At 53.2% G+C, this 11,068-nt stretch overlaps 1 protein-coding gene across 1 annotated transcript; it reads right to left on the bottom strand.

Moving 5' to 3' along the window:
• Nucleotides 1-881: 881 nt before the first annotated feature.
• TENT5B (terminal nucleotidyltransferase 5B) lies at nucleotides 882-7,748 on the bottom strand. The gene is made up of 2 exons (XM_024554920.4): nucleotides 7,316-7,748; nucleotides 882-2,715 (listed from the first exon to the last, which is right to left on the bottom strand). Exons 1-2 carry the CDS (start codon nucleotides 7,577-7,579, stop codon nucleotides 1,693-1,695), a joined length of 1,287 nt encoding a protein of 428 aa, XP_024410688.2. The 5' UTR covers nucleotides 7,580-7,748; the 3' UTR covers nucleotides 882-1,692.
• Nucleotides 7,749-11,068: the final 3,320 nt, after the last annotated feature.

An 11,068-nucleotide genomic window follows, 5' to 3' on the forward strand; every position in this document is an offset into this window, starting at 1 on the left:
AAACAGCAGGAAGCACCCAAGCACCTGGGACCATGACCGGATGATGCCCTGAGGCAACAGCTCCCTGTGGGCTTGAATTCAGTTCCCCACAGCCTGATGGCCCCATGTGGGGCTGGAAAGGAGAGACCTGCCCTTCTAGGGAACCTGCTTAGAACACGTTGGAATGTGCCCATTGGCACTTGGGGGTGACAAAGAGAGTCAGAGGATTGAGGGAACCTCTCCCAGATAGGGAGGCCAAACCCGGGCTTGAGCTCTGGCCCTAGGAGCCCCTAGAAATCTCTGTCTTAGCTGCCACTACTGGGGGAGTCTCCAGTCTGGATTCACCCCACTTGTTCTCCACCTGCTTCCTGGAAAGGGACGGGTAGGATGGGCAGGGATGGAGTTGAGCAGCTAGTGTAAGGCCAGGTCCAGGGTCACTAGGATTCTAGGTTGGAAACACTGAAATATTTACTTTCAGAGAGCGGGGAAGGAAGGGAGAAAGAGAGAACCATTGATAGCTTGCCTCTCACATGTGCCCCAACTGGGAACCGAACCTACAACTCAGGCCTGTGCCCTGACCCGGAATCAGATAACCTCTCACTTTGCAGGACAATGCCCAACCAAAGGAGCCACACTGGGCTGAAATATTTACTCTTGAACATGAGAACTGCTGAGGCAATGTGCAGGTGCAAGTCATGTATGTAGACATGAGCTCCAGCAGAGTTGTCAAGCTGGGGCTGGTGCTGGGGGGAAGGGGCATTTCCCCAGCCACAGCCCAGGACTCAGACCCCAACCCCCCATTGTCCCCTCCCACAACATAAACCAGACTCAGGCTGGGCGAGGCAGCCACAGCCCCCACGTCGTGAAAGATCCTTCTCCCAGGAGAAAACATGGCGCTCAGCTCAGTGTAGACAATTTTTATTGGCAGGTGTTAAGAGTGCAAAATAGTAACAGGAGGCGGGGTGTGGCTCTTCTCCCCCAAGTGAGGACCCTGAAACCAGGCCAGTGGGGTGGGAACACTTGACTGGGGCCACTTTGGGCCACACCCCTCAAGAACAAGCTCCCAGACAGGAGAGTTCTTCATGACATGGGGGAAGGAGCCCAGGCCACTCGGGGCCTGCTCACCGCACTCCTGGACTGCTGAGGTTAGGGGTGTCAGGGTACTGGGCCAGACATAGCCCTCTCCAGGTATCCGCCTCATGCCTCACTTTCCCTCCCCCCAGTGATTAGCCAGGTTGGACCACCAGGCCCAGCCTGACCCAACGTGACTCGTTTCTATAATGTACCATATTTTAGTCATTGTGTGGGCTGCAGGCCATCGGAAGCTGCTGGCTCACTGCAGGCTGGCCCTAGCCAAAAAGACCCTTTCTAGGCCACAGAAATCAACTCAAGATGATGAACACTGAGGCTACCACCCCACACATGCTTTGTCTCCTAAGGGCAATTAACCCCCAAGAGCTCCCGCACCCCACAGTCATGCTGGTCTAAAAATGTGCTGCAATAGGCAAGGGTCCGTCTGCCAACAACCCCTGCCTGGCCTCACGCCCCCAGGGGCCTCGCTCAGGGAGCCTGGTCTGTTCAGTTGAAGGCCCAACCCTGTAGCAGTGCTGGGCCACCTGGCATAGGCTGCCTGTCTCTGGTCAGGCCTTCCACACACTCCTGGAGGCCCCACTCCACCGGGGGAGGCCCCGTCACTCCAGGCCAGGGTCTGAGTCAGTTACAAGGCAGCCAGGTGGGATAGCAGGAGTGGGCCCGGGCCAGCAGAGGCTGCACAGGGGCCACATAGTAGTTGACAGTGGGACGCACAACTCCGTCGGGGCCTGGAGGGCGCCAGGCCAGAGCAGCAGCAGCGGCCGGGCCCTGCTCAGCCAGCGCCTGGAGTGCCATGGTGGCGATGAGGTCCAGCGTCTGGCGGCGCTCGTGGTTCATGAGGCACACGGTGCTCGCGTTGACCACCTGGTGCAGCGTCACCAGGCAGGCATAGCGGCGGGCTGAGTCGGCCCCGCTGAAGTGGGCCTCCAGGTAGCGCTCCAGCGTGCGCTGCTGCTCCACCAGGTCCGGGAAGTCGATGAAGAAGCGGGAGCACATGTAGCGTTGCAGGGCCTGCACATCGGTGCTGGGCTGTGGCCGGAAGCCACGCACCAGGAGGTGGCAGTACTTGAGGAGGCCACCACCTCGGATCTCTTCGGGGTTGCGTGTGGCGATGACTCTGTGCCGCAGGTGCTCCAGGGCTTCGTTGAAGTCCCCGTACAGGCTCTCACCTGTCACAGACGGATGGAAGGCCTCAGACATGGGTGTGGATGAACACTGGCCGAAGAGCAGCAGAGAGTCCAGGATGATCTGGAAGGAGTCTACACTGAACTCGAACTGGCGCCTGACTGAGTCCACAAATTTGAGCTCCACGTTCTTGCCACTCTTGTTGGACAGAGAGATGAGGCTCCAGCGGTCTGTGTCTGTGCACACCTTCACCAGCTTCTGCACGTATGCCTCCTTGAGTGTCAGTGGCGTGATCTTGGCCCGGCTCACACCAGCGGGCAGGAAGTCCAGCAGGCAGGCCAGCACCACCTCCTTGGTTAGCTGGAAGGAGGCCTCGCTGCGCAGGTCCACACGGAATACTAGGTCCAGATCCTTATAGCCCAGGCCGTTCTCGGGGTGCAGCACGTGGCTGGCAGCTGAGCCGTGCAGCCGTACACTATGCACGCGCAGCCCCTGTGCCTCCAGGCTGCTGCGGACAACCTGTGGAGGGGACAGTGGGAAGGAGAGGTGTCAGGAGCCTGGGTCCCCGAGGCCCACTATGGACTTCAAATCTAATAGTGACCACTTACCAGCTGTCGTGCTTTTGGAAAGACTTTTAACTCTCTAAGCATCGATTTCCTAAGCTAGAGAGTGGCCTATTGGAGGAAAGCCTCAGAAAGGACAGTAGTAATGGTAACACACACAAGCATAGAATTTACTAAAAGCCAGATACTGTTCTAAGCACTTTATACGTTAGGATATAAATTCACCTAATTCTCACAATAACCCTGTAAGGCAGGTAAAATTATCCCTACTTTACAGATGGGGAAATAGAAGCACAGAGAGGCCAAGTAACTTGCCCAAGGTCACCCAACTGGTGAATGCAGAGCTGGGACTTAAACTCAGACAGAGTGCATGTCTTAACCACTGTGCTACTCTACCTCTCTAAACTGCAAGTAAAATACTTAGTTTTGTGTCAGGCGTGATGCTGACTGCTCACATGTGTTGGGAACATAATTGTAGTCCACTTGCATTCCTGCATTATTCCTCACAACAACCCCACGTTTGAGTACTGTAATCCCAATTTATATCTGGGGTATCTGAGGCACAGAGAGGTTACACACATCCATGCTGAGACAGTGACCACCTGAGAGTAGAACTCAGCTCAGTTGGGTTCTCCAGTGCAGGCACGTTCTTTTGTCTCTGAGATACTCATCTTAATTCATCTTTACAAGGACACAATGGGCAAATATTATACTCCTTTTACAGATGAAGAAACTGAGGCTTACAGTGGTGAAATATCTAAGGCTCCAAGGAGAAGCTATTCAGAAACTGTAGGGCTAGAGTTAAAACCCAGACCATTTCCATTCTTGGGAGAGGGGATGGGTCAAGCTCTCAGGAAGCTTCCTACACCAAGTGGGAAGAGATGTAGCAGATCCCACCCGCTGCCACAGGAGCATATGACCGGTAAACCTACAAGTCTTCTTGAACCTGCTGCTCTAGCTAGGGACGTCTTCCCAGGCCTAGGACCAGGTGGGGAGAAGAGGAGAGCTGGGCTGAACAGTTTTCTCAGCAACTCAGAGTACTTCACACACTGTCCTGAAAGTGACCAGGCAGCATTCCTTCCCTGAGTGATTCTGCAACCCTTGCTGCCAAGTCAGCGCGCCTGTGGAGGGGATGCCCTCCTCGCCTCCCAGGGAATGACTGCAAAGAATGCACCTAAGTGCTGAGAAGGCAAGCCGCGGTGGGGCAATCTGAGGCGGGCGTCTCCCTCCAGAAAGGCTTCCGGGAGGAGGACCTTGACTTTCGGGAAGGTATTGTCATGGCTTTGGGGGGTGAGTGACTGGCTATCAGAATCTTACAAGGGCAAGGGGGTGGCTGGGGGAGGGGAAGAAGAGTATTGGTTAGGTACCTACTGGGTGCCAGGCACCAGGGAATCTATAGGGGACAGGCCTTTATGATCTCCAAGTTATAGAGGGGGACCCTGAGGCTCCCAGGAGCGAAGAAGTCACATGCCCAAGATCATACAGAGGTGCCTCCAAATTCAGGTCTGGTTGACTTCAAAGTCCATCCCCTTTCTACCACATTGCCCTTCCAGGGTTGAGAGGGAGCAGAAACCAAAACCTAGGGTTCATCCTCCTTCCCTCTCAAAGTTTCAAAGTGAGGCCAAAGCTTCCAGTCACTGAAGCCCAGACCCAGAATAGTTGGGGAGCAGGAAGGTGAGGGTTGGGAGAATGACTTGGCTAGACAGACGGGGAGGCTGGAGGTAAGGGGCCAGTTGATGCAGTCCAGCCCGTGGGACTTCTAACACATACCCTGGCAGGTATGTCCATGTAGGCCAAGGAGAGAGATGGGCCAAAGACCTTGTTTCAAAGACCTGGTCAGCCCCGCAGAGCAGACCAGCCCCCTCCCCAAGTATCATTAGAGCTAAGCCTTACTCAGTGCCAGCTCCTGCTCCCAGGCTGACGCCCACCCCAGGGCATGGCATCTGGCCTGGTGAGTAGGTAGCAGTACCCTTGTTAAATCGCCTGCGTCAGACCATGGGGCCAGCTATGTCAGCCAGACAGAGGCTGTTGTCTCTTTCCCAGGTGTGACTACAGCCAGCTTGGCAGACAGTCCCCAGATACTGCCACACCCAAAGACTGCAGGGCAGCTTGGAGCCTCCTGAATCAGACTTGCCAGCCATGGAGGGGGCAGTGGCTGCACCCTCCTTTCTCCTGTGCAAGGGCCTTGCCTAGAACCACTCTGTTTCCAGGCCACTGATGAGACCTGCAGGGAGACTGTAGGTGCTGCCAGACAGCAGGCTAATAAAACTTCAAACCCACCTAATGCAAGCCCTCTGGCTGCAGCTGGAGAGATAAGATTATGATCTTGGGCAAAGGACTTATCCAAGGTCACACAGCCAATATATGGCTGAGCTTAATTATGACCAGGCCTCCCAGACCGCAGGGGGCTTCCTACAAAAGAGTGGGACCCCTAGCCCAGGTACAAACAAGAAGAGCATCTCTAAGTGGTTAAATTTCTGCTGTAGGTGAAACCCTTGTGGGGAAAAGAGGGAGAAAGATTCCAATTCTTGAACTGTGGGGCAGCTCAGCACTGGTGAGAAGCCCAAAGTTAACAACCAGTGCCTACAACACATACCCCCAGCACCCCCACCACAAATTTCCCACCAGCTTGTGAAGCTGCCAGCAGCAGAGTGCTGCCAGCTGCAGACTCCTGCCGGGAGATGGACTTTCTCCCTTGTGGATGCAAGTGCACAGGCCAGGTGAAGGCACCTGCTCCCTTTGGATTCTAGAACTAGAAAGGGTGTTGGAGAGTAGTCCCACCCATCCCCATTGAACAGATGGGACACTGGGCCCAGCCGAGGGAACAGACAACAGTACAGGGTCCTAAACCTCCCAGTCCAGCTCAGAAGTCTCTGCTGCCCCTCCCCACCACAGCAGGCAGCTCCCTGTTCTATGATGTTTCTGGTCCTTGTCTAGGAGGACATTGCACTATCATCACATTGTAAAGGCAGCTCCTGTTGACCTGCAGTTTCCCCCACCTTGCTGGGAGGACCTGGAAAGCAGACAGGCTGAGTACCAGTCACATCAATGAAGAGGGTTTGGCACAGAGCAGCACTAGTAAAGGCAGGTTGGACCATATTGACAAGAGCAGGTACTTCTCCTCCAGGGGACCCCTTGTCCTTGCAGAGGGGAGCTGCCACACTGGGCTCCTCCACTCCCTCCCCCATGCCTGGGACAACAGTCTTGGAGGTACAGCAGTTGGGGGCCCAAGGTTGACCTGACTGTGGGGTGTGTGTGGGGGGAGCCTCAAATGGTTTCCTAATTACTCCATGACAGCGGGCAGCAGAGGAATGCCTCTGTGAAGTGCCACTGGGCTGCAGGTGAGTCAGCCCTGGAGAATCTGCCCCCACCCCCTCCCATTCCTTGGGAGGGAGGGCAAGGTAAATCCCCCAGTGAGCACCCCTCCCTCTCTGTGGAAGCTAAGGCTTCACCTAACTTGTCAGCTACTGCCCGAGAAAGAAAGTCCATCTCTGGTAGGAATGTGCAGGAATTGTGGCTGATGTCTGGTTTCTTCCTTTCAGAAGACATCTCATAAGACTTAGAGGTTGAGTATTGGGAGCTGGGAAAGTGGTGGAAGCAGCTTCTGGGAAGACCCGAGATTCCCTGTATTTGATTTTCACTTCTGTAGGTAGTCTTAGGCAGCTCACTTCCCCTTTGGGGGCCTTAGCTTCCCCAGCTATAAAATGGGAACAACAATTACCATAGTCTAGTACTTCAGAGCATGACAGTGCGTGGGCTATACAGATGAAAGAGCAGTTTCAGGGTTGCTGAAGGTCAGGTGAAGGGAAGAGGGAGTCTGGGGAAGGGGAGGGGGGTTACCAGGATTCTCTTCTCCTGCTCCTCAGGACACAAATGGGGTTTGGGACCTGGTCTGACCTTCATTTCCAATTTGGGGAGGAGAAGAAACACCTAAACTGGACACCTGAGGTTGCCTTCCAGCATGCGGGCATCAGGTCTGGCCTGGTGCTTAATCTCCTCTGGGCACAACCCCAGCTAAGAGGGAGTCTTTGTCAGGATTTCTTGGCTCTTCCACGTAGCTAGGGGGCTCTTGATTCAAGGGCTGTGGGAGCACAGGACAGAGTCTGCCCCCAGAACTTTGGGCGAGGGAAAGTGTGGGAGTGAGGTCCAGGTGCGGCCATTTGGAAATGAAAAGAACTATTTTGGACCCAAGAAGGCACACCCTACCCACCCAGAACTGTCTGGCATCTTTTCTCCCTGCAGGCAGGACTGTTCTTTCGCAGCTGCTAAGTCTCTCCTCATTCTGCTCCCCTCCAAGCCAGAGCCTGGGTGAATTTCGAGGGGAATCTGGGCTCCCCGGGGGCGGGGGAAGGAAAAGTCAAGAGGGGAGGTATTATGAGGTGCAGGGGGAAGGGATATAGTCTACCATCAGTGCTGTGCCATTTTGTTACAGCCTCTGTCGCTCTCTGACCCTGATTTTCTATAGCTGCCCAGCAAATCGAACAGACTCCAGGGTCCTTCCAGCCACGAGAGCCTCAGGATAGAGACCCCAGACCCCGCACCCAGCGCCCTCTCACCTGCACGATCTGCCCCGGCTGCACGCTCAGCGTAGGGAAGTTGCCGCGCCCGTGAATGGGAATCGGCTCGCTCAGGAGCGCGTCCAGCCGCTTCACCTGTGGCCAGCCCAGCCCACTCAGGTGCCGTCCGTGGGAAGCCGAAGAGGCTTCCGGGTCGGGGCCGCCGCCTGTCTGGGAGGCCATGGCCACCGCCGAGGCTGCAGCCGTCCCAACCTGAGCAGCCGCCGGGTCCCGGCTCTCAGCTCCGCTCTCCGACGGCATCATTAACCCTGTCCCGGGGCCCCGACAACAGAAACCCGGGGTGGTTAAGGGGAGGAGGGCAGGGAGAGCAGCTGGGCCGGAGCCAAGGCGGGAGGCGCGGCTGCAGGGACTGGACGACAGCAACGGCGAGGCAATCCAAGGGCACACCTTCGACGGCGACCTACCGACCCTAAAGCTGTCACTTCAGGCCCAGCGGACTTTTATAGGCCGCGGGCGGCATGCCCATTGGTACCGGTAGCTGTCAGACAGCTGGAGCTGCCCCGCCTCTCGGCAACCCTGCCATTGGCCAGCAGAGCCAGAGAAATTCTGATTGGCTGAGAGGCACGCCCCTGCCCCGCCCACCCCCCTACTCGACTAAATTCCCTCCTTTGGTGCTTAAAGAGCTTTTGTTCTCCGTGATTGGCCCGGCGAGCAGGGCCTGGATTTAAAGGGATTGCGCTCTCTAGGGGCAGACGCGAGGGAGGTGACCAGAGGAGTTTTCAGTGGAGTCGAACCACTAAGAAATTTCAGAGTTTATTTTGTTTGTTTGTTTTTGGCGCTGGAAGGAATTGAGAAACACCTGGCCTGGTACTAGTCATCCACTGTTTTCAGAAGCCCAGAGAGATTGTACCACTTGTTCAACTCCACACAGCGCTCCTCCTGCTTTCCCGCAGTCTTCCAGAGGTGAAGAAAGGTAACAAACTCAGAGTATACTGAGTTAGACTTTTTAACGCACTCTCTTGATTGGCCCTTGACAACCACAGCCTGGCCAGCCTTAACGTTCCTGTTCAGAGGAGGGGAAACCTGCTCAGAGAGGGGACATGCGTGACTCCCTCAAGGTCGGCCCCGGTGCTGACCCTGGACCATCGAATCTGTGGGCGCATGTTCATTCCACTAAACTTGCACAGACCCAGGGCTTTTATTGGACTGGAGGATAGAGGGGAACTGGAGCTGGGGGCTTGGTCTTCCTGATCCAGCGTCTCAGGCCCTTCTGCAGCCCTGTCTGTCAGGGGCTTCCTGGGTGGCTGGCGGAAATCTTTCCTGCCAGCCTTTTCTCAGCCTTCTCAGGTCCTGTGCGCCCTTAGGCAAGTCACTACACCTCTCTGAGTGAGTTTCCTCATCCATTCCAAAGAATGTGCTAAGTAAATATTTTTTTAATTCGATTTATTTATAGATGGCCAAAGATTTTCATATGTTCTATTGAAATAATATCTTTACAAGTTTTTGTTTCCCACTTTACAGAACCCAGAGAGATGCAGTCTATTATTGCTTTTAATCTTTTCCCCCCTGAATTTTAATATATGTTCTTGTGGCAAAATTTTAGAAATTGAGGCTGTCTGATTCATCACTACAATATTGTCTCTCAAGTGAAATGTCATTCTCCTAAGAATATATCAAATTAAATATCATTCTCCTAACACTCCCATTCTGTAAGGCAGGCTGGGCAAGGAGTAATATGCCCAATGTTCAGAGAGAGAAATCAAGACCTGGAAATAGTATGCTATATTCCAAAGTCAGCAGCTTGCCTCTGACAAACCTCGGACTAGAACTCTGGAGGCTGCCTCTCAGGCTAGAGCAGACTCTTCCTTTTTCTGGAGGCCCAGCACAAGCAAGATCCTGCCCTGTCCCCTTCCTCCATCTTGTTTGGGATTGGGGGCTTCCTCTGTCCCCCAGGGAGGGGACCTGCTGCTTACTTCACTGCTTGGTTGTGTGACTTCGGCCAAGTCCCTTGCTCTGTCCTCAGCTAAGTTGCTTGCAGTTTTGTTTTGCCTTCTCTTGAAAGATAAGAAATAGATAAGTAACCTCTTTTGGCTGAGTCCAGAATCTCCAAACCCTTGACCTACCACCTCTACGCCTCAGCAGAGGAAGGACGAGAAAGGAAACTAACATTTACTGGATACCTGCTATGCACCAGATCACTTTAGATATATCACCTCTAATTCCTAAAAATACATCTTGCAATGTGGGGTCATTATCCTCAATTTACAGATGAAGAAATCAAGGCTTAGAGAGGTCAAGTGAAATGCCTAAGGTGATACAACCACTAATGGGCAGTGTGGGACTCAAATCCAGGTCTCCTGACTCCAGAGCCCTATTTCTCAGCTGCTCCTCATGGAAGAGTTGGTACAGATCACAGCCATGCTTGACGCAGCTCTGGTACCACCCACAGATCCATCCATTCATTCATTTATTTATTCAAACATCAGACAACACATATATACTAAGCACTTACTGTATACCAGGTGCTGGACTAGGCCCAGAGCTACGAGAGGCAAGATTCCTGACCTTTAGAACTAACGTAGTGTAGAAAGACAATAGTCAAGTAAACAAGTATATAAGACATTTCAGATAGTGCTAAGAAGAAAATAAAACAGGATAATGGGAGAGGGAGCAATGCTGTGCGTATGTGAGTATGAAAAAGAGAGAGAGATGCTGAGTGAGAAAGAGAGTTGGAGACATTAATTACATCATTAGATGATGTAATCATGGAAGGCCTCCCTAATGAGGTGATGTTTCCATTGAGTCTGCTGGACCCACTTCTGCCCTATCTCCTCATGCTTGTTTCTAGACAGGGCAGCAGAGAAGGTGCTAAGCCACACATTCCTGGAACCCTGAAGGCTCAAGCTGGGAGGTCTTTTGACCATCATTTTGTTCACTCTCTTTGCATGTTATAGATGGGAAACCTGGGGTCCAGAAAGCAGAAGGGATTTTCCCAGGGGAGACTAGCTGGGGCTGGAAGTACTCAGGGGCAGGGCCTTGTGAGGGTGGCCTGGTGCTGTGCCTAGTCCACACGTTTGGATCAAGTTCTCTAAGGAAGGAAACTTAGATTGCTTTTCCTCTCTCCTTCCTTCTGTCTGTGCTAAGAAGATCAATTAGCAAATTCATGTACTGCGAATCACCCTTTTCTGTAGGCACTTCTATTTCCAAAGCTAATTGGTCCAATGTTTGCCCGGTCACAGGTGACTTGGAGATGTAGGAAGAGGATAGAGGGAAAAGTAGAGGGAAAGAGAGGGGGAGATGGAGTATACTGAGAGAGAAGAGGTATGCTCAGTAGAGTTTTTCATTTTCACCAAAACCAAACTTTAATTGTCCTAGTGAATGGAGGGAAACGATGGTGGCTGGGGTACACCTTGCAGTGTCTGACTGGCTTTCAAATGTTACATATGAGTCTCACTCTGCACGAATTTCCCATATTCATTCTGACTTTGATTTTAAAAGGGAACTTTGTCTCTGTGATAGCTGAGTCTTAGTGACATAGAGGTAAGTCACTTTCCCTATCTGGACCTCAGTTTTCTCTTCTGCGAAATAGGAGTGAAACAGGAGTCAGGCTCTTCCACTCACACCTTCTATGATTTGAGGAAGTGGGAAGGGAGAAAGAGTTCTGGGGAGAGTCTTGGTGCCTACAGGGGCCCCTCCTCAGCTTTGGGACGCCAAACGAGAGCCTGGGATCCCACTAGGCACTCATTTTTTGACACGGGAGCAATCTCTCACTTCACCGATATAAGTGTACAG

The sequence above is a fragment of the Desmodus rotundus genome, chromosome 3 (genome assembly GCF_022682495.2).
Source record: "Desmodus rotundus isolate HL8 chromosome 3, HLdesRot8A.1, whole genome shotgun sequence".
Taxonomy (NCBI): domain Eukaryota; kingdom Metazoa; phylum Chordata; class Mammalia; order Chiroptera; family Phyllostomidae; genus Desmodus; species Desmodus rotundus.

Coding starts and splice junctions, on each gene's coding strand:
- TENT5B (XM_024554920.4), bottom strand. CDS start 7,579: ATGATGCCGTCGGAGAGCGGAGCTGAGAGCCGGGACCCGGCGGCTGCT. Junction 2,716..7,315: donor AGCCGGGGCAGATCGTGCAG/GTGAGAGGGCGC, acceptor TCCCCTCCACAG/GTTGTCCGCAGCAGCCTGGA.